The sequence below is a fragment of the Durio zibethinus genome, chromosome 17 (genome assembly GCF_047325235.1).
Source record: "Durio zibethinus cultivar Kanyao isolate XHJ-2024 chromosome 17, ASM4732523v1, whole genome shotgun sequence".
NCBI classification, from domain to species: Eukaryota; Viridiplantae; Streptophyta; class Magnoliopsida; order Malvales; family Malvaceae; genus Durio; species Durio zibethinus.
In genome coordinates this window covers 2,196,205-2,216,786 of record NC_143178.1, presented here as the reverse complement: position 1 = coordinate 2,216,786, position 20,582 = coordinate 2,196,205, and the positions used below count along the sequence as shown (strand labels likewise).

Genomic DNA, 20,582 nt, shown 5'->3' with positions numbered 1-20,582 from the left:
TAAGGGACGGCAAACTCTTAAAAATAGAAAAAAGGATATATTTTGGATTCATAAAGGACAAATGCTTTGGTCCTGAAATGGATTAGCTCATGGACGGACAAGAAGCCAACGATGCTTAGAAATTACCGAACTGTAGTATTTAGCATATGAACAGAAATCAGACTGTAGTATTTAGAACTTGAAAGCTTTACAGAAATGGAAACAGAGGTGCTTAGCAGAGACGGATTTGGTGGTTCTTTACCTGTTGAGAATGTCCAAGCTCTTGCATCCAAGAAACTGAAAGACATCCCATCCAGGTACATCAGGCCAGAGGTTGAGTTCGATGTAGTTTCCATCGATGAGTCCCTTAAGATTCCAGTGATTGACATGATTACACTAGGCCATGATGATGAACAGAGAAAACTCCATTTGGCTTGCAAACACTGGGGCTTCTTCCAGGTACCTAATCTCAACAGAATTCTCAGTGACTGGTAACTTTTAACAATGATCGCCTTACTAGTATCTTATTAATGGTGAAACAGTTAATCAATCATGGGGTACGAGATGAAGTAATAGAGAAACTGAAGATTGACGTACAAGAGTTCTTTAAGTTGCCATTGGAGAAGAAGATGGCTTGTGCACAGCTACCAAATAACATTGAAGGCTATGGCCAAGCCTTCGTAGTGTCAGAAAACCAGAAGCTTGATTGGGGTGACATGCTCTTCCTTTATCCCTTGCCGATGCCCCTAAGAAATATGAGATTCTGGCCGACCACCCCAAATTCATTCAGGTAAATGCTGTCGCTATGAACATGACATTATTCTGAACCACACCAGCGAGCAACTTACCCCGAATCAAATCAATTAGAAAATATGCCCATAATAGCAAAAGGTATTAATTTTCTGTAACTTGCGGTTAGCAGAGAAACATTGGATAAGTACTCAATGGAGTTACAAAAGGTTACAATTCATCTCTTGATGCTGATAGCAAAGAACCTGGGGACTGACCCTGAGTCGCTTGCAAGCTTTTTTGAGGATGGAACACAGGGAATAAGAATGAACTATTATCCACCTTGTGCTGAAGCAAGCAGGGTTATTGGTCTCGCATCACACTCTGACGCTACTGCCTTAACACTCTTGATTCAGGTGAATGATGTTGAAGGTTTACAAATCAAGAAAAATGGCGAATGGGTGCCTGTTAAACCCATCCCTGGCGCATTTATCATCAATATTGGAGACGTGATCGAGGTAATATAATAGAAGTAATATATTAAACATACTTGGACTGGACGATTGTATATATAGTGTGCCTAAGCAAAGGGATCTTATTAATGCAGATTATGAGCAATGGAGAATATAAAAGCATAGAGCATAGGGCTGTCATTAATCCAGACAAAGAGCGGCTGTCAATTGCGGCATTTCACAGTCCAAACGTAAGTACCAAGATTGGTCCCTTGCCCGATCTTGTCAAGACAAGCAAAGCAGGGTACAGGACTATCCCACATGAGGAGTTCGTGAGACTGACAATAAGCAGCAGACTTGATGGGAAAGGTCTGTTGGATCAAATGAAGCTCTAATTCATAATCTTGCTTGACTTTATACAACAGCTCTTTGTTAATGATAAATGTTTCCAAAAAGCTGTTCTTGCAATTTAGTTTTATTCGATATAGACAAATTACCCATTAAATATGGGAATTCATCAAATGCCCAAAAACATTGACCTGATAGAAAATTAGTCGAACAGATAGAAGGAATTAAAGAAAAAATATACCTTGAATAGCTTAGCACGCAAAAACAGGTTCTTTCAATAGCTCCAACGAGCTAGCATAAGATCTGAGTTCAATTCTAAACAAAAATAATGTTTTCAAATACGCTGAAAAAGTGGGCATCAGGTCTCCAAGGTGATTTAGCATCAAAGAAATGCTACTTCAGACGCAAATTACCCATTAAAAATGAGATTCATCAAATGCCCAATTCAGTAAAACAAGTTCAAAGCCTAGATCTTAACTAACAAAATAAAAAACGACAAAGGCGATGACAGAAATTTATAAGAGTAAGGGAGGCAGAAAAAGCAATCAGAACCTGTCGGAACTTCAATGTAACATCAAATTGTTAGATCAGTGGATTGACAGACCATTGAATTTCTATCGTCACATCGCTTTTACTTATTTCTCTCCCCTTTTTTGTTCAAAAGAAATTCAAAAATTTTAAAACAAAAATCGGAAAAGGGTTCATCACTACAATTACTTTTCAGACACCAAAGGAAAAAAAATTTTCTTTATTGAGAAAGTTTTGGAGAGCCGGCGGTGAATCGAAGCTGAAGAGTTGATGAAGTTGAGCAGCAAAATGAGTATTTTTACATGCAGAGACAAACCCTAGTAGTCTCCTAAAAAGGCCCGGCAAAAGAAAAAAAACCGAAAACCAATTCGTTTTTCGAAATTGTATTTTTTGATTCGATTCTAATTTTATTTTATTATGCTAAAATTAAATTTAAATATTAAATATATATATATTTATATATATATTTATATATATATATGTTGAGTTAGGGTTAAATTTTAAATTGAAATTTAAAAAATTTAAAAAGTTTTGATTAAATAAAAAATATATTTTTATTAATTTTTATATATTTTAATTTTTGTAAAATAAAAATAATAATTTTGTATATAAATTTATTTAAATATATTAAAAATTTTATTAAAATAATATATAAAATTAAAATTAAAAGTTAAAAAAATAATTAAATTAAATTGATAAAATTTGAATTGAATCGAATTTATTTAAAAAATTGATTCAAATTTAAATTAAAATTTAAAATTTTATAAAATTATATATTATTTTAAAAAAATTAAATTTAATTTGAACTGTTATCGTTCTTACGATAAAATAACCAATTTAAAAAATTTATAATTATTTTTTAAATTAAATTAAAATTTTAAAAAATAATTATATAATAACAAAATATATCTTCACGGACCAATGCAAACTTGAAAAATCACCTAAAGCTGAATCTGGGCTAGGCCTAGCCCTCAAGCCTGACACAACCGACGCCCAACTCACAGGCCTGATAGATCATTCTGTCGATGAACAAGCCTAACAGACCGACGCCTAGCTCGCTGGCCCGACAGACCAGTCGGCCCATGAACAGATAATTAGGAAATACGTATACACGACCTGCATTTCGACTAAAAGCAAAACGGAAAAGAAAAGAAAAGAAAACAGCCATTCAATCATATAGAAAATGCTCCATTCAATAACACTACATGATTCAAATGCAGTTCAAACTAGTTTGACAAGGACAGAGACATGTTTGACTTGAAAATAATCTTGGGATGTTGTCCAAATTGCAATTGGAGAGCTTAGATAAAATAATCTTGGACGTTGTCGGATGATTCTGTCGCAAATAAAAAACAATTAGCACTTTCTGTAGAAAAGAACCAGACACCTGTATGTATTTGAAGTTTTGAACCAGCCAGTTTGCAATTGGTGGGCTTTAATGTCCCATTATGTTGATGTTTTGGAAGAACATCCAACTAATGCAAAGTAAATGGAAAAATTATAAGATAGCTTCCGGTGGAGAAAAAAAAAAAAAGGATATCCCTCTAATAAAGAATAAAATGAAAGGCATTTTAGCCCAAAAAAAGAAACTAAATTATGCAGATCCACAGAGATGAGACCCATGTGTTGATTCTCCATCCCTTTTGGAGATAAGAATCTAAGACTTATTCCTATCTGATCGTCAGCCATTTTTACCTCTGGAGCAAAGGCATTTATTGCACATTAATAAATTTGAAGGAGAAAACACCTTTGGGATTCGCTATCTGATTTCACTGAAAAATACTACTCACGGAACAATCATCATGAACACGCCAAATAGTTTCACCCAACAGGTTCGCCACGGAAAGAACTGTTAGCTGAGGGAAGTAATTCTTTTCTGCCATTGGAAGCGTATTTGTAATGATTACTTCTTGAAAAAGGCCACCTGATAACCTCTCTATTGCAGGAGGACTGCCAAGAAAGAACAATAATAGGAAATCATATCAATGAAAAGGTTGATACATATAACAACTATACATGAGCTTTTACCTAGTTCAGCCAAAAGTAAGTTAAAACCTGAAAACTGCATGGGTACAGCATGCATAAACTTCCTTCGCCCCCTCTTGGTGTAAAAGTGCAGCCCCTTTTGCAATCGTTCCTAGAAAACACAGAAAATTCACTAGTATACGTAAACTGAATTTAAAACAAAGCCAATGGTTAAAAAGGACCATTTTTCAAAGCAGCAGAGGAAAATCACGAGGAAAAGTTCATTTTTTTTAGAAGAGAAAAGAAAATAATTTAGAGGAGATACTCAGAACAGAACTTTACTGAATAAAGATCTAACTGACGGGTTTTTTTTGCCATATTTAACCATCAAATACATCATGATAAGCAAAATTAATGTGTATTTGCAATTAAGAAAAATTTTTTGTTTGCCATCTTCTCATTGCTATCACTCACCAGCAGTGTCAATCATATCATCCACCATAACTGCAACTTTTCCTTTTACGTCACCAATAAGGTTCATTACCTGAACAATAAAAATTAGGCATGGAGACATTAATAATGTAATAAGTAATACTTATCGAACTAAAGCCAGAAATATAACACAAACTGAGGATTTAAAAGACTTGCTGCAGATATCAGCCTGCGCCATGTGTTAAACTTCTTGATATCAATTATTAACTTAAACAATTAATGAAACAATTTCGGTAGACCAAAATGTCAACTCAACAAGGGAAAAAAGTGCAACATATTTCTGACTAATTGTCCCTATTATGGCTGCCAAATGTGCTGCCACATCCCTCCACAATAACATACTGTCTTAACCTCTAATAACCATATCTCAAACACCTTCGAATAACAGTAAATATAATAGCACAATCAACGGGGAAGAAAGATAATGACAGCAGAGTTGTGGAGAAAGCATTACCTCTGCAACATTGTGTCCTTGACGCCTTTTATCCACAATGGCTAAAGGTGCATCTGATAGTTTTTTTGCAAAAGCACGTGCTCTTGCTACTCCACCAACATCAGGTGAAACCACTACCAAGTCATCATAACAAATTCTCTTGCTGGCAAGATAATCAAGAATCACAGGCTACAGTCAACAGCACAAAAAAAAAAAAAAAAAGAAAGATGGAAGAATTAGTAATCACATAGTCATTGACAGTCAACAATTATTAGTTTGAAGTTTGATGACTGAATACCTGACAGTACACATGGTCCACTGGAATATCAAAGTAACCCATGGACTGCCCAGAATGAATGTCACAAGCAAGAACACGGTTTGCACCAGCTTCTGTGATAAGATTTGCAACCAGTTTGGCTGCAATGGATTCACGGCCTTGAGTCTGAAAAAAAGATTACATAGAGAAGACCATTTAGCATCCATCAAAATACAATATGATTCAAAAGCCTCAGAAGTTCATTCCTTATTAAAATAAAAACTGCAAGAAGCAAAGGCATTGACTCAATCAACAATTTTGTTACTGATTATGATATTACAAATAACACAAATGTCACACGCTAGGCTACTTAAGGTGGTTAGACTTTAATCCGTTCTATTTGCCCCTGACATCTCATAAATAATCATATTTTCATCCTCGATAATTTATTGCAAATACAAAGCATTTGAACTTGCCTTTCTATCAGCTCTGGCATAACCAAAATATGGAATCACTAAAGTGATATTTTTGGCCGATGCTCTCCGACAAGCATCAACCATTATGAGAAGCTCCATGAGATTCTCATTTGCAGGAGGGCATGTTGGTTGCACTAAATATACATCACATCCTCTAACACTCTCTTGCAGCTGAACATAAATTTCCCCATCAGCAAATCGCTTTATGTTGATCTTTCCCAGCTGCAAACCCATGCACCAAGCAATTTCCTGCAACAAAGAGTGAGCAAACACAAGTTCAAAGAAATAAGAAAGAATAATTGCTCAAGTTCAGAGAAGAGGAGTAATCCTAATGCTTAAACCAAGAAAGGAAGGTGAAGCTTGATAAGATACAACATGCTCTAATGGTTACATCTTCGTAGGGCAAATTGTAGGAATGGCATTCAAACAGGCATAATATGAGGCAGTTTTAGAAACACCTTTCACACTTTCAGTCTATCACCAAACAGCTGCAAGGCACTAAGGTCTACATCTTGTTAATCTTATACATTTATATATGATCATTGAAAGTAAAACCTGTGAAAAGAATTCTATAGAACGCAATATAATACACAAAATGGTAATGCAATAACCTGAGAAAGTTCAGGATTGGCGGTGCCGGAAAACACTTTGAGCTTGGCACCATTTCTGTTAACAGCTGTCTCCATTCGAGCTGATTCCAAGAACTTGGGCAGTGTCCTTTCATTAAGGATTGGAATCGTTGGCTTCCCATTTCCATAATTCACTGGTTGAGGCAGGTCACATTTCTAATATTCAAAGAAAAAAAAATAAAAAAAAATGCACTGTCGAGTTCATCATATACCCACACGTGCATCACATTAAATAATCTTACAAAGCTGTTAGAAGCACAGATACGACAACGAGAATCATTGAAACCGACGCTTTTGTGGCTGAGAGAGAAACGAGTGAAGAAAGAAGACGAAGAGAACGACCAAAACGACCATGTTTTAGACGGCGAAGGTAACGTCATCATCGCAGCCATTCCTTCTTTTGTTAATATTTTTGGCAATCGGGGTTGGGTGTTTGGCGGTTCGGAAATTTAAGCGGCGGCAAAGGAGCGGTTGAAGGGGTAAAGGTGCGGTGGCCGTTTTATCGAGTGCCGAGCTAGCGTTATTGCTCTCTTCTTCTTTTTCTGTTCCTCCGCCAAGCAACTCAACGTACACACGCATCTTTATATATAAAAATATATATGTTAGCCTCGTTGATGGAGGGTTCAGTCTTTTGGAAAACTGGGACGAGCAGATGGAGGGCCCAGTCTTTTATTGGGCTTCTGCCACGTAGAAAAAGTGAAGACCAACTGGGCGCTGGATGCAAGACTTTGCTTTTAAACTAGCTACGATTTTGATTTTGACTCTTTTTTAAGTTTAAATGGTTGATAAAAAGGGATTCTATTGTTTTTTATGATGATAATTAGGATGAATTGTAACTTTAAATAAAATTAATTAGAGAAAAGAAATGACAGATTATTTACCAAAAACAAGAAAATGAGAGATTAAGGACAATCTTGAAAGTTTTGTAAGTTTTTGGATGAAATTTATCGATTCTTAAGTAGATTTGATAAATTATGTATATCATTTAAAATATTAATAATTTTTATATTTATATTATATTTTATATAAAAATTATATATTATAATTTGTATCAATATAAAAATATAAAATATATATTTTTAATTTTATTTATATTTTTTATTAAAATTTTAAATTATATTATTTTTATATATTTTATTCGTATTATTTTCATATTATATCGTATCATCACATCGTATTTCAAATTATCAAATTTTTAAGCCAAGTTAGCAACCCTATCCATTGTCAATTGTCATTGGTTTCAATTTTTCTAAGCCAGCCATGTGCGCAAAACTCTCCCTATGTGCAAAATTTGGATAAAGATGTATCATACGAAATTTTTTTTTGCATTTTTGTCAGAAAATTGTTTCCATAACTCGAAACGTGACCGTTAGGTCACATGGCAGCAACCTTTTTCAAGATAGAAATATATATTTTCTTTTCTAACTGTTAGGCAAGTGGATAACAGTGAAAACCTCCTCCGCTTCAAATTCTCAGGTCAGTTTGATAGTGTGTGCTATGGTGGCTGATGGCTCAGGACTCAGGAGCACTTTCAACAAAATCGCTTTTCTCCTTACGAAAATCGAATCGTGTTTTTATCAACTTTTGGAAGAGTGAAATGAATTTTCACATAATTATAATTAAAAATATGTATATTCAACCTATAAAGTATTATTTATTTTGATCTAAAAGTATTATTATTTATTTTACAAAAATATATCACAAATTTTAAGTTTAAATTTTTATTTATATATCATAGATCTTTATGTGTATTAGGGTGTTACAATAACACTGGAATGAGTTTTTTAAATTTGCTAAATTCATTTATATATATCACACTCGTAAACGGCAAGCAACCCTAAAATCATACTGATACTACAACCAGCATTTCTTGACCTTTGGAAAAAGATCCAAAAATCCAGAGCCCATGTCAACACTACAACCAATAATAATAGATAAATTATAAGCGATCATAGCTTGGTTTGGTGGCCATAAATGCCTCCTTGTTTCAGTAGAAGAAAAAGGAAGAACTAACTGGAACGAATGATGAAACACTACAATTTCCCCTTGAAATTGGTGGCCATACCTGACAAGGGTAGAAAGTAGAAACGTGTTTCCAATGCTTTGGAGAAGGCAATACAGGAAATATTCTCTATCATATTCAATGTATACAGACAGCATTTGATGAGAAAAATAATGGCATTTGATGTACATCAAATTGAACATATCCTCCAACAAAGTAGTATTTGATGTACCAGAGGCTGCTTATGAATCGTGTTACAATCTTTCTAAGCTATGGTCGAGAAGGTTTGACATGACTTAAGAAACTAACGGCTGAGACCCAGTGGCATGGCTAGAAACTTAGGGCGGTGAACTAACCTCAGGATGTTGACTTGCTTGCTGAGATTCCCCCGATAAAATGGAATTCATAGAAAGAAAATCAACTCAAAACTCCAGCTTTTAAAACATTTCACAAACAACTAACAATTATTGCTTGAATACAAAAAGCTCTAACTGAGATAAGAATCCGGTCTAGACTGAGAATTTTTTTGGCTTTATAATGATTATAATTTATGTAAATATGTGTATATACATATGCGCAGAGGGGCAAATGTGGGTGCTTGCGCTTGTGAGAGAGAGACCATACCCCATGCGAGAAATGTGCTTGAGACAGAACTAAGCTGGCAACTTTCCATACTTTTCAAGTAACTGAATTACTGTTTTCAGATGCGGAACACTGCAAAATGTGCAACTTAAATGAGCCAAGAAAATTGGAAACACGATGTTCTACGGCACATTAACAATGGGCAACAAAGGTAATTTTCTGCCTTTTGCGCTAGTTCTTTAACCATAGCCGGTTAGGAGAACAGAGATCCATGTAGCCAATTAAGTAAACGACATCTTCATTGAGTGGCACTAATGCCATCTATTTCATTTTTTTTATTTCTGGTTATAGTTTTATCAAGCATGTCCTATACGTTTTTCATGCAATTTTATATCATGTCTAAATTAAATTAATCTGACTTTTAAGAATGCAAAGGGAGAGATTAATCTCGTATCTAAGGCCGAAGTGATGAATTTGCTAGGTTTGGGACTTTGGAAAGGCAAGAAGGAAGGAGCCTCATGTTTAAAGGAACGAGTCCAGTCCTCAATTCATCATTGCAATGTTCTAATGGACCCGCAGTTTCCAGTTTCCACTAGAACTTGGGTTTAACTTTCTTGTCAGCAATCTCTTCTTTGCATTTGGGTTTGGGTTTATTATGAACCCAGCGTGGTGTATTTCTGTCCTACAGTCACATATGACAGACCCATCTTTGGAAAGGTAAAAAGGAAACAATCTAACCATCTAATATATAATGATAATTATTTGAATAATAAAAAATATATAATGATACATTTTGATAAATATATTATAATTTCAAATAGTAGAATCATGGAAACAGATTCTACTATTTTGCATAAGCATCTGTGTTCTGACCTTAGTCAGAGTGGAAGATTATGTCCATGGTGAAGCATACTCTGGCAGGGCTCGCAAAGTTAACTAGAAAAGCAAATAAAGCTGTTGATTGGGTTGAAGTTCAATATACAAGGAAGATGAGTCTATCCAACTGAGTCAATGTGTCTATCCTCCTTGGTTTATATTACTGACAAGGTTGGTTTACCTGCTCCATTGGATTTTTTTTTTTTTTTGCAAATTTTGTACCTGGATGCATAAAACAAAACAATAAAGTGTAAAATTTTTCTTCAAAATTTTATTAAAAGATTTATCAATGAAATTGGTTAAATTGGTGAAATTTAAATTTGAATTTCGTTGATAAAAATCTATAAATTTAATATAATTTTTTTCTGAGCCAACAGGAGCAGCAGAACTTAAGCCCTAACTATCTTATAATATCTGAGACAAGACAAGTGTGCTTTGCCATCTCAAAACCCAAGCTCGTTGTGGTCCTCGCATTCTTTTACCCTTTTAGAAATATCTCCAGTTGTCACTTTCCTTTCTCTCTCTCTGTATTGTTCAGGAGTCTGGTTTCAATTCGCTTCTTCTTCTTCCCTTTGTTCCACTTCCAAAACAAACAACAGAAACAAATCCAAATGGCGACGATTACTGCATTAACTGACGCTTCCGCCGATTTATCGTCTTTTCGTAACATAACAGATCATTCTCTGTTCGAATCCGGAATCAATCGGACTAAACGACGTCTCTTTTTCCGTAAAGGAAAAGCATCTTTCTCTATCAGATCCATGAGAATCACTCAAACCGGCGCTCTTACTTCCACCAACGGCCGTTTTAACGCCGTGGGTTTCGTTCTTCTATCCCTTGCCTCTGTATTTTTTAAACACACTTCTTTTTCGCTTCATTATTTTTTTTTATATGGTTGTTGTTTTCAATTATTGGCTTTCCAGGACAAGCTGAACTCTATGGTTGAGCTGTTAAACAGCGGGGCTTTAGGACAAGTGAAAAGGAACTCGAGCCCTCGAAGAAAAACCAAGATTGTTTGTACAATCGGTCCTTCGACGAGCTCACGTGAGATGATATGGAAACTGGCTGAGGCTGGAATGAATGTGGCACGATTGAATATGTCCCATGGAGATCATGCTTCCCATAAAAAAACCATTGATCTCGTTAAAGAATACAATGCTCAATTTGAAGACAAAGTTATTGCCATAATGTTGGACACTAAGGTATCCATTTATTGACATATTTTCATGTTAAATGCAACAGTCGACTGACCAATGCACTGAACGAAGATTACTATGCAAATTAGGCACTGCAGAGCAAAACCCAAATTTTAATTGGATGTTTTGTTTCCATTTGTAGATTGAGAATTAGATTTCTATTAGCCATTGGTTGTGATATGGTTGGTTTGCTGTTTATTTAGGGCCCTGAGGTTAGAAGCGGCGATGTTCCTCAACCAATACAGCTTAAAGAGGGGCAAGAATTTAATTTCACTATCAGAAGAGGAGTTTGCAAAGAAAATACTGTTAGTGTAAACTACGATGACTTTGTGAACGATGTGGAAGTTGGAGACATACTATTGGTAGATGGTGAGAATAGATTCCATTTTGATGTCTTTGGAAACTGGGTTTTGTCTTTTGTTTTAGAATCTTTGTTTTGAATGTATGGTGGTGTAATTAGAACCAATTGAATAAGTTTTATGAATTGTTCTTATTAAAGATGCAATCAATTGTTTTGTTATGTCATTTCCTCTTGGAATAGACAAAATCTTTGTCTTGTATCCTCTTTCTGTTTGCTGTGCTGTATTTAATGTATTTGATCTGTAACATGAAAGACCCTGACAAATTGGTTATATCCTTAAATTCGTTTCCATGATATGCTTGTCTTTATTAAGCTTTGTGTAATTAAATTTCTATCCAAATGATTGTAACTAGGAAGCATTCACCAATCAAAAACGCATTTTTCTCAAGCTTTTACTTGTATGTGTAGCTTAATGATTTCCTTTGTGTCTCTATATGGCAGGTGGAATGATGTCATTAGCTGTGAAGTCAAAGACAAAGGATTCGGTTAAATGTGTAGTAGTTGATGGTGGAGAACTAAAATCAAGGCGCCATTTAAATGTGCGTGGAAAAAGTGCAACTCTGCCATCAATAACAGGTTATTTTCTGTTTTAAATGTGATGCTGTTGCTTTGAAGTTTTACTTAAACATGTTCTATTTTGTTCGATATTGTTTGCTAATTTGGATGGTGTGCTTCATGTTTACAGATAAAGATTGGGAAGATATCAAATTTGGGGTGGACAACCAAGTTGATTTTTATGCTGTTTCTTTTGTCAAGGATGCTAAAGTGGTCCATGAGTTGAAAGATTATCTTAAAGGTAAAGTTTTTTTCATAGTTTCTCATTAAATTATGAAGGGTGTATATAATAGATGCCTTCTACAGTTCTGATTGTTTTGTTACCAAACTCTCTTGCAGGCTGCAATGCAGACATTCATGTTATTGTGAAAATTGAAAGTGCTGATTCTATACCGAATCTACACTCAATAATTTCTGCTTCTGATGGGGTTTGTTTTGATATTCTTGAGTAATGTGTTTATAGTTTCAAAAAGCATTAGAAGGACTCATAGAGTGAGATTTTGGCGTTTGAATGATATCAATTGAAACTTAACTGGTTTCACGGACATTATAGGCAATGGTTGCTCGAGGAGACCTTGGAGCTGAACTTCCAATTGAGGAGGTCCCTTTATTGCAGGTAACTTTTAATTGTTGATATGCATCTTCTTTTTTCTCAATATGAGAATATAGGTCTAATAGAAATGCTTGTATCATTTTTTTTTTCAAAAAATCTTCAATGAAGTGCTATTCTGAGAATGATAAAGTGTTGTAAACATCATAATATTTTCAGTAATTGAGAAATTTGTGGAAGAATTAAGTTAACATGTAACAGAGTATGACTGTCTTGTTAAATTGTAAACAAATTATATGATCATTTTGAATTTCAGATCTATTAAAGAAAGAATCATGGATCATACGATGAGGTAAATTTAGAAGCCATAAAATAGTTTTAAAACCATTTGAATTATTTGTATTTGAGGGCTTATAGAGTCATAGACAGTAGTGTTATTATGTCCTACCCGGACCAGTTAAGTTTAGATTCTAGGATTAATTCATTTTCCATTTCCATGTATAAAAGCTTGTCTTGTTGTCGTTCTATAGGAAGACATCATCAGAAGGTGCCGTAATATGCATAAACCAGTAATAGTGGCGACAAACATGCTTGAAAGCATGATTAATCATCCTACGCCAACAAGAGCTGAAGTTTCTGACATTGCAATTGCTGTTCGAGAAGGTGCTGATGCAATTATGCTTTCTGGAGAAACTGCACACGGAAAGTGAGTTAACTTGGCTAAAATTTGTTAAATAATAATCAGTCACATATTTCCAGGAAATATTATGTTTTAATCTCTTCCTCTTCCCCCCCCCCCCTTTTCATTTGTTTGTATTATAATGGAGGTAGAATGGGCATTATCTCATAAAAGTGATAAATTTAGGAAGTTGCAGGCTGAAATATTAGGTAATTGTTTCCTGATTTCTGCAAGAATTGTGGATGCTTTCATTGTTCCATCAACTAGTGTATTTTATTCCATTGCTGGGCTTTGAAGTAGCATGAACATGGTTTAGTTGAAATGGAATATTGCAAATTGTGGCTTTGTTCCTGGCAAAGCTCCAGTGGGAAGGATCTTGCTGTTTTTAGATGTCCTGGTCATCCAAATGCTAATATTTGTTGATCTACGTTCATTTTAGATAGCTTAATCTAGCATTTAACTTATGGCATTGTTATATTGGTATCTGCATCTTTAAAAATTAGTTACTAATTATTTCATTGATGACAACAACTGAAGGTATCCAATTAAAGCTGTTAAAGTTATGCACACTGTGGCATTGAGGACTGAGTCAAGTCTTCTAGTCAGTATCATGCCTCCAGTTCGTTTTAATGCTTACAAGGTAAATTTTGGAATTGGCTACATGTCATTCAAGGTTGTGTGTTTCCATGTTGCCTTATGCCATGGTAATATAGATATACGGCATCGACTGAAAAGAGCTGAAAGAACCTTTCTAGTTCTTTTATTTTTCAATTTCTCTAGTCCTGTTTTAAACCAGTTCCTTTCCTAATTTTGCTTTCATAATCTGGCCACGTTGAGGGCATTCTTTTGCAGAGTCATATGGGTGAAATGTTTGCTTTCCATTCTACAACTATGGCGAACACCCTTGATACTCCAATCATTGTCTTTACAAGAACAGGATCCATGGCTATACTATTAAGTCATTACCGTCCTTCCTCATCAATCTTTGCCTTCACAAACGAGTGAGTTTTGGTAGCTGTACTACATAAACTATTCTTTTCCTATTATTTCAATTTGGTTTTTGACATATCTTGTGTTTGGTAAATAAATCTATGTTCACGTATGTTGGCAACTTTGCTTCATATACATTGTAGTGCTGGTACAACAAAATTCTAATGTCTGATTTTGGTAAAACTGCCTTGGGGAAATTATTCCTGACAATCTCTCTACAGATTAACTGCTAATATAGTCAATGAATGATAGTTTAATTGAGAATTGCTTAGGTATTTCAAATTAAAACTTGTTTCCATTCCCTGTTCTCACTTTTATGCCATAATTTTCATTCTTGGCAGGGAAAGAATTAAGCAGAGACTGGCACTTTATCAAGGTGTCATGCCCATATATATGCAGTTTTCAGATGATGTGGAGGAGACCTTTTCCCGAGCACTCAAGCTGTTAATGGTTAGCACTTAACAGTGTTTTTTTTTAAGAGAGTATTTTCCCATCTTGAGGTTAGGATCAATGGGTGGCTATCCTATCTAGTTTCCTTACAATGGCTTCTAGCTGTTGGGGAGCCAATTTAGGGGGCTTAGACAAAACAAAACATGCCAGCAATGAGCTGGCTTTCCCTCAGGATAGACTAAGCCATACCTGAGAGTGTAGATGTAAAAGGCCAGTGGTTCAAGAGTGAACGGTAAGAGTTTCATTCCCTTCACAGATGGACTAAACTGCTCCCAAGATCCAAACTCATTCTCTTTTGTTGATAGAGCCTTTGCCACTAGTCCCCAGCCATTGATTGGTTTTTCTGTTGGATCATTACTTCATATGCTCAAACATTTCTCTCATACAAATTTTCAATGCTTTAGGACAAGAATTTGGTGGAGGAGGGAGAGCATGTTACTCTTGTCCAAAGTGGCGCACAACCAATCTGGCGTCAGGAATCCACCCATCACATCCAAGTTCGAAAAGTCCTAGCATGATTTTATGAGGGAAGAGTGAAGACACTTTCTTGTGATAGAAGTTACCATGGAGTAGGTAAATGATAGACATATGGTTTTAGTTTATTACAATTTTGTAATTTATGTCCAAGTAATAATTAGAATTTATCTTTTTGTTTTAGGGATATTGAAAACACAAAATCTAGTTATTGACCGGAAAACTTTTATGTGAAGTAGATTTTTTATTATAAAAGAATTCAGATGTAGCAAAGGCATTCCCATTGCACTCTGGTTATAACTTGTGATCACGGACCAGTTCTCATGTTATGATAAACTTATCGGCTTGAATCCTCAGAATAGCTTTCCCCTGTACCAATTCCTCGTAGGAGCAGCTTCTTTCCCATATTTCTGTTGAATTCCTGAACTACTTGAAGGTATACTAATACAAAGTAACATTGGAAGTGGAACTTTGCCTCCCATGACTCCGCCTCTTTTATGATTGACCTTCGTATCAAGACATTCTTCCAAGGTAGGAAAACCCTATTGAACTGCACTTATCTCTATTGTTATCGTGTCACGATGTGTGAGTCATTTATGATTGAAAGTTGAAACTTACCTTCGGATGCAGTTGCTGCCAAGGTCTGAAAAACGTTTAATAGAAGTTATATTGAGGAAAAGTTTACGTCCATTAATGTTCAAAAGAGTAGCTCTCTTCTGCAGAGAGCATACTGCAATTTACAGAGAGATACAACCATCCAATTATAGCAGCTTAGGAGCACATGTCAGTTCCTGCCTCTATGAGATCTTCGACTCAACTCTATGACATGAAAACTGCGTCAGAGTGATAGGAATTTAAGAGAGTTGAGAGGAAAAACGGTTTCTTTCAGAATACCCACTTTTTTCTTTCGACATAAACTCTCAACATAGTGCTAGTGACTACCCCTGTCCCCAATTCCACATTATTGTTTTAATTTATAATGTTATTATATGTTTGAGCACGGATATACATTACACTTAAAAGCTACCTTGCTCATCATTTTCTGCAGTTTTTCCTTCCAGCTTGATACTCTTGTACAACCGGGCACATGCTATATGGACAACCAAGTCAATTGTTGTTAGGCCAGCTAAGAGGAAGTAAAACCTATCTAGGTGACCCTTGTTGAGATTGCCTGGGATCCATCCTGGCATGTGACCTTCAGTTGAGATCTTCATAACCATGGTCACAAGCAAGCTACTTACGTAGTTCCCTAGTGACATTGATGTCATGTAAAGGGCACTGCCAAAGCTTTTCAATCCATCCGGCGTCTGTGCATTGAAGAACTCCAGCTGACCAACATACATAAAAACTTCAGATGCTCCTATAAATGCGTATTGTGGAACTTGCCAAAAGATGCTCAAGGAGCTTGACCCTTCACAATGTAGGCAGTCTTTGTCGGCATACTTTAGTCTGTAGCATTCCACAATTCCAGCAGAAACCATTGCCAATATGGCTATAACAAGGCCAATGCCCATCCTTTGAAGTTCGGTAAGTCCCCTGGAATCCTTTTTTCTTATCCTGACCACCACTGGATCAAGAACTCGTCGGTAAAGAAATATGAAAATTGCCACACTGAGAATGTCGAAGCTGGACATGCTTGCTGGAGGAATTCGGAAATTCGAGATGGTAGTTTTCATCGCAGCACCTTGCTCAACGAAGAGGGAGGCCATTTGTGTGAAAACCACCGAGTAAATTATGGTGCAGAGCCAAATTGGGAGTAATCTTAGTATGCATTTAACTTCTTCCACTTGTGTAACAGGGCAGAGACGCCATGGGCTGTAAATGCCCTTCTTCTGGTCATCAACATCCCTTGTACTTATGTATGCTGCTCTGTCCAAGAACCTATACAAGATGAATTAATAATTAGCATGGTGTAATTTATCTTTTGATTAGCCATATAATCTTGAACTTGGTTTAATTTCAAGCTTGGTTTATGCTTTAATATTATTTACTTGAATTCATCGGTGTGGAGAATCTTTCTGTTTCCATTCATGGTCGAATCATTTCCATCCACATCATACAAATGGTCTGCGTCTGGTGGCATATCAATGCTGCATTTCTTTATTGCAGCCACTAGGACTTGAGAAAACCTGGAGAGAGGATTTCCGCTTGGTTTGAAGTGCCTGTACCTGGTGGTTCCTGCCAGAAACAAAACAAGTGCTGCGAAGGCAGAGCCTGCAGACACCCAGAATCCAAGTGCCCACATCCCGTCATCCTCAAAATACCCCAAAACGGTGTTGGAAAAGAGGGAGCCCAGGTTCAAAGCCAGGTAGAAGTAGCTGAAAAAGGCCACCTTGGAGTGCCCTTCCTGCGGGTCGTCTTCATCAAACTGATCAGCCCCAAATGTAGCAATGTTAGGTTGATACCCTCCATTTCCTAGTGCAACTAGGTAGATGGAGAGGTAAAATAGCGCCATCTCCGAGCCTGAATGTGACCCACATGGCATTTGTTGATTTCCGCAGCCTCTTGGTCTGACCAAGAAAAGGTATGATGATAGCGATAGCGACACCAAACCCTACCATTAGGAATGTTTACAGGCATAAACAATTAGAATGCAGTTGCAAGATCGTGACCAAATGATTTTACTCTGTTTCCTACTCTTTTGAAGATATTCCTGTGAACTTTCAAATTTATGCAAATATCCCATGTTTTCTTTTTCAGGGGAGCCCTGGAATAGAAATGATGAAAGGTTGGGAGTTACTTACAATAACAAAAATGACTTGAAAGATGGCAATGGTTTTGTATCTTCCCCAGTAGGAATCGCTGAGGAAAGCACCAACCAGGGAAAAAATATAGGCAGTTCCAGTCCATTTGCTAACATTATTTGCAGCATCAGCATTATTTTGCCCCAACACTCTTGTAAGGAAAAGCACCAAATTCACCCCGACCCCGAAGAACGCTAGGGTTGCCAAACCTTGGTTCACTGGTTAATTCATTAAAAGAAAAAAAAAACATTAATGAGACGTGTAAGAAAAAAAAAAAGACTTGATATTTTAGAAGTTACTTACTCTTTGGATATAAAGATTTTTAATGGTACACGTGAGAGAGTGAGAGGCTTTCACATCAAGATCAAGGGATGGTTCCTTCAGGGACATGCACCTAGGTAGTTAGGTCAAAGAATGAGACCTAAAACTAAAACCTAGGAATCTGCGAATGATTGCTTTCAGAAACTCTTCTAGCATTCGATTATAGTCAGATCTCATGGCTAAAATATATCATTCAAGATCAAACACCCAACCAAGTACCCAACTAGTAATAATCATGGCGATGGCCTCTCCTTTTCTTTGCATTTGCAAATGAACTCATTTCTCTCATGTTCTGAAAAAGAAAATCAGTTTTGAATCATTCTCGTTTAGGTTGATGCTTCTGTCGTATCAATTTTCACTATTCATGTGCACTGATATATCACAAATTTAGCAACTTGAAAACTATATCAAAGGCATCTCGAGCTATGAAGATTAGAGCTAAAACAAAATATCCAATATATGAAACCCAAACAAAAAGAAAAAAAGGAAAGAGCAATAGCAACTCAAACTTGTCCATGTTCATTGTAAATACATATGGTTAAGTCTTTTTTTTCTCGTTCTCTTCTTCCACTATTGTTTATTTCAAGTGATTTGTCAAGTCATTAACCTATTATTATATATATTATTTTCATATTTAATTATTTGCATGAATCAATTCTAAATATTTTAGTTTAGTGCTGTGTAATTGTGTTTAATAAAAATTTATTTGCATGAATTAGTTCTAATGTTATCCAATTATAAATTCTAAGATTAATTAATAAAAAAATCTTAATGAATTAATTATTCAAAATTAAAACTAGAAGAATTCAATTTCATTTCTCAATTCTCTCTTTTAACCAGACTAGACACAACAGTCAACATAGTAACGTGGCAAGAACCCACGTCATGCAAAAATCACGAGGGGGTGATTAGGTGTCAGGCACGTCTTTCCCCTAATTGCGTGCTTTCTCTCAATTTCTGTTCCTTGTCCTTTGCATGTGGTCTAGTTTAGCACTGGCAAACTGCCAGATATCCAAACCAAGCCACCCCTAGCTCTTAGCTTCAAACTCCAAGGAAAACATGCAACAGTTCGACACCTGGGTTTGGTATCGTTTTCTGTTCCAAACCTTACACGTTTCTACATTTATATTGTCTTTTTCTCCCTCTCTGAAGGCTGAGAACCTCACTTTTCCTTTTTGATAGCTTATCCCAAAGCAGCTACGGATAATTTCTCTTTTCTCTTTCCTTTTCTTTTCTATATTAAGTATATATTTGATATTTCGCAGCAATAACTCTCTAGAAATATACATCCCCTACCATTATAAACCTTATATTTTATATATGACTAAACGGTGACATATATATTCAATCGTTCTATTGACCCATGGATTAATGGCGTATAATATTATTGCTATTATGAAAAACTCACTGGGAAAAGAATGTAAGTGTGAAATGAAATATAGGTGGTGATATATTCTTTAGTGCGTTAGGAGTAAGCATTATAAAATATGCCCCCATTAATCATATTGCATCCATAGGACTATGGTTTCTGGACCCATCTATCCAAGTGAAGTAAGATGATCAGAAGCAGTAAAAGATCGATCTTTGGAAAGTGACACACAGAGGCCTTACTGTTATTAGTGATAAGAAAATTGAAAAGGGCTAAGCTTAGCTGAGGATATATATAATAAAGAAAGAAAATGGTGTCAGAAAATTGCAAATATATATACAGTGAAGTGTAATTTAAAAATAATATTATCATTGGTTATCTAATTAATTTAGTGGAGAAATTCGGAGCATACAGAGAATGATAATTCCAGCAGTCCATTGTCCAGATTTTGCTTTGATTGCAGGGCGGCCATGCCAATCAATGGTTCCATCTTGAGTGTATGCTGCCTCTTGTTCCTCTTTCAACTTCCCCTGCTTTTTGGGACCAAAAAAAATAACAAATATATTAACATTGCATGAATGAATCAGAAGAAAAACGGAACAATGATGGTTGAGAAATATACATATATATATGTATAGATAGTAAGATTAGGGGAGGAAATATATTGTTCAATGATTTTTGTAGTAAAGAGAAGAAAATAGGAGTCCTTTAGCCCTTACAGACCTCCTTACACACCTCTAAGCAAGCCATTGATGTTTCTTAAGAAAAAGGAGAAATTTTATGATGTAACGGAGAAGATGAGAGCAGGGGAAAAGTTTTGAAGAAGAAAGGTGACTGGGGAGTTTGGGAGAAGAACGAGGAGAGAAAGATGAATAAATAGAGGGTGAGAATGTGATTCGAACGGTGGAGATTGTATGAAAAGGAGGGGCATCAAGAGAAATATTATAAGATGCAACATGTTTGGACTGAGACAGTGAGTTTTTTTTTTTTTTTTTTTGGGGGGGGGGGGGGGGGGGTTGAGGGTATGGGGAGGGGGTGTTTTGAGTTTTGGCGTATCATTTTCCTCCAGTACTTTGGGTTGATGAAGAATATAGGGTACTTCTTTTGGGTCCCTCTCCCATATCCATGATGTGTCACTCATTGGGT

The 20,582-nt window shown here is 35.8% G+C and overlaps 3 protein-coding genes, 2 non-coding genes and 1 pseudogene across 21 annotated transcripts; 2 read left to right on the top strand and 4 right to left on the bottom strand.

The window, feature by feature from the left end:
* Window positions 1-60: 60 nt before the first annotated feature.
* Window positions 61-1,710, top strand: LOC111276601 (S-norcoclaurine synthase 1-like). The gene is made up of 4 exons (XM_022862353.2): window positions 61-438; window positions 522-769; window positions 902-1,226; window positions 1,316-1,710. The coding sequence occupies exons 1-4, from the start codon at window positions 196-198 to the stop codon at window positions 1,553-1,555; spliced, it is 1,056 nt and encodes a 351-aa protein (XP_022718088.2). The 5' UTR covers window positions 61-195; the 3' UTR covers window positions 1,556-1,710.
* A 148-nt stretch (window positions 1,711-1,858) lies between these two features.
* LOC149513951 (small nucleolar RNA Z101) lies at window positions 1,859-1,953 on the bottom strand. Its single transcript, XR_016329434.1, has one exon. It is a non-coding gene; the product is annotated as a small nucleolar RNA Z101 (small nucleolar RNA).
* A 96-nt stretch (window positions 1,954-2,049) lies between these two features.
* Window positions 2,050-2,137, bottom strand: LOC149513950 (small nucleolar RNA snoR14). Its single transcript, XR_016329440.1, has one exon. It is a non-coding gene; the product is annotated as a small nucleolar RNA snoR14 (small nucleolar RNA).
* Window positions 2,138-3,676: 1,539 nt separating this feature from the next.
* On the bottom strand, window positions 3,677-6,860 carry LOC111276590 (ribose-phosphate pyrophosphokinase 1-like). Of its 2 annotated transcripts, none has more exons than XM_022862344.2 (8): window positions 6,530-6,860; window positions 6,270-6,443; window positions 5,659-5,907; window positions 5,225-5,368; window positions 4,948-5,115; window positions 4,476-4,545; window positions 4,092-4,173; window positions 3,677-3,986 (listed from the first exon to the last, which is right to left on the bottom strand). In XM_022862344.2, the coding sequence occupies exons 1-8, from the start codon at window positions 6,677-6,679 to the stop codon at window positions 3,806-3,808; spliced, it is 1,218 nt and encodes a 405-aa protein (XP_022718079.1). In that variant the 5' UTR covers window positions 6,680-6,860; the 3' UTR covers window positions 3,677-3,805. The 2 variants fall into 2 exon arrangements, with proteins under 2 accessions (XP_022718079.1, XP_089602100.1); XM_089745974.1 differs by having other exon boundaries at window positions 3,849-3,986; window positions 4,065-4,173; window positions 6,530-6,851.
* Window positions 6,861-9,701: 2,841 nt separating this feature from the next.
* Window positions 9,702-16,965, top strand: PKP3 (plastidial pyruvate kinase 3). Of its 15 annotated transcripts, none has more exons than XM_089745989.1 (14): window positions 9,702-9,918; window positions 10,671-10,949; window positions 11,147-11,312; window positions 11,746-11,880; window positions 11,990-12,100; window positions 12,199-12,287; window positions 12,413-12,475; window positions 12,940-13,115; window positions 13,626-13,728; window positions 13,941-14,089; window positions 14,420-14,528; window positions 14,933-15,101; window positions 15,187-15,533; window positions 16,051-16,965. In XM_089745989.1, exons 1-12 carry the CDS (start codon window positions 9,883-9,885, stop codon window positions 15,044-15,046), a joined length of 1,530 nt encoding a protein of 509 aa, XP_089602115.1. In that variant the 5' UTR covers window positions 9,702-9,882; the 3' UTR covers window positions 15,047-15,101; window positions 15,187-15,533; window positions 16,051-16,965. The 15 variants fall into 15 exon arrangements, with proteins under 15 accessions (XP_089602115.1, XP_089602114.1, XP_089602110.1 ...); XM_089745988.1 differs by having other exon boundaries at window positions 9,803-9,918; window positions 13,926-14,089; XM_089745984.1 differs by lacking the exon at window positions 9,702-9,918 and adding an exon at window positions 10,185-10,562 and having other exon boundaries at window positions 16,064-16,965.
* LOC111318454 (protein NRT1/ PTR FAMILY 7.3-like) lies at window positions 16,236-20,258 on the bottom strand (annotated as a pseudogene). Its single transcript, XR_016329036.1, has 5 exons — window positions 20,160-20,258; window positions 19,849-19,966; window positions 17,747-17,964; window positions 16,994-17,556; window positions 16,236-16,883 (listed from the first exon to the last, which is right to left on the bottom strand). The product of XR_016329036.1 is annotated as a protein NRT1/ PTR FAMILY 7.3-like (transcript).
* Window positions 20,259-20,582: the final 324 nt, after the last annotated feature.

Coding starts and splice junctions, on each gene's coding strand:
- LOC111276601 (XM_022862353.2), top strand. CDS start 196: ATGGAAACAGAGGTGCTTAGCAGAGACGGATTTGGTGGTTCTTTACCT. Junction 439..521: donor AACACTGGGGCTTCTTCCAG/GTACCTAATCTC, acceptor ATGGTGAAACAG/TTAATCAATCATGGGGTACG. Junction 770..901: donor ACCACCCCAAATTCATTCAG/GTAAATGCTGTC, acceptor TGCGGTTAGCAG/AGAAACATTGGATAAGTACT.
- LOC111276590 (XM_022862344.2), bottom strand. CDS start 6,679: ATGGCTGCGATGATGACGTTACCTTCGCCGTCTAAAACATGGTCGTTT. Junction 5,116..5,224: donor TGGACCATGTGTACTGTCAG/GTATTCAGTCAT, acceptor TGTTGACTGTAG/CCTGTGATTCTTGATTATCT. Junction 4,546..4,947: donor AAGGACACAATGTTGCAGAG/GTAATGCTTTCT, acceptor TTTATTGTTCAG/GTAATGAACCTTATTGGTGA.
- PKP3 (XM_089745979.1), top strand. CDS start 10,359: ATGGCGACGATTACTGCATTAACTGACGCTTCCGCCGATTTATCGTCT. Junction 11,881..11,989: donor AACTCTGCCATCAATAACAG/GTTATTTTCTGT, acceptor TCATGTTTACAG/ATAAAGATTGGGAAGATATC. Junction 13,116..13,625: donor GGAGAAACTGCACACGGAAA/GTGAGTTAACTT, acceptor CAACAACTGAAG/GTATCCAATTAAAGCTGTTA.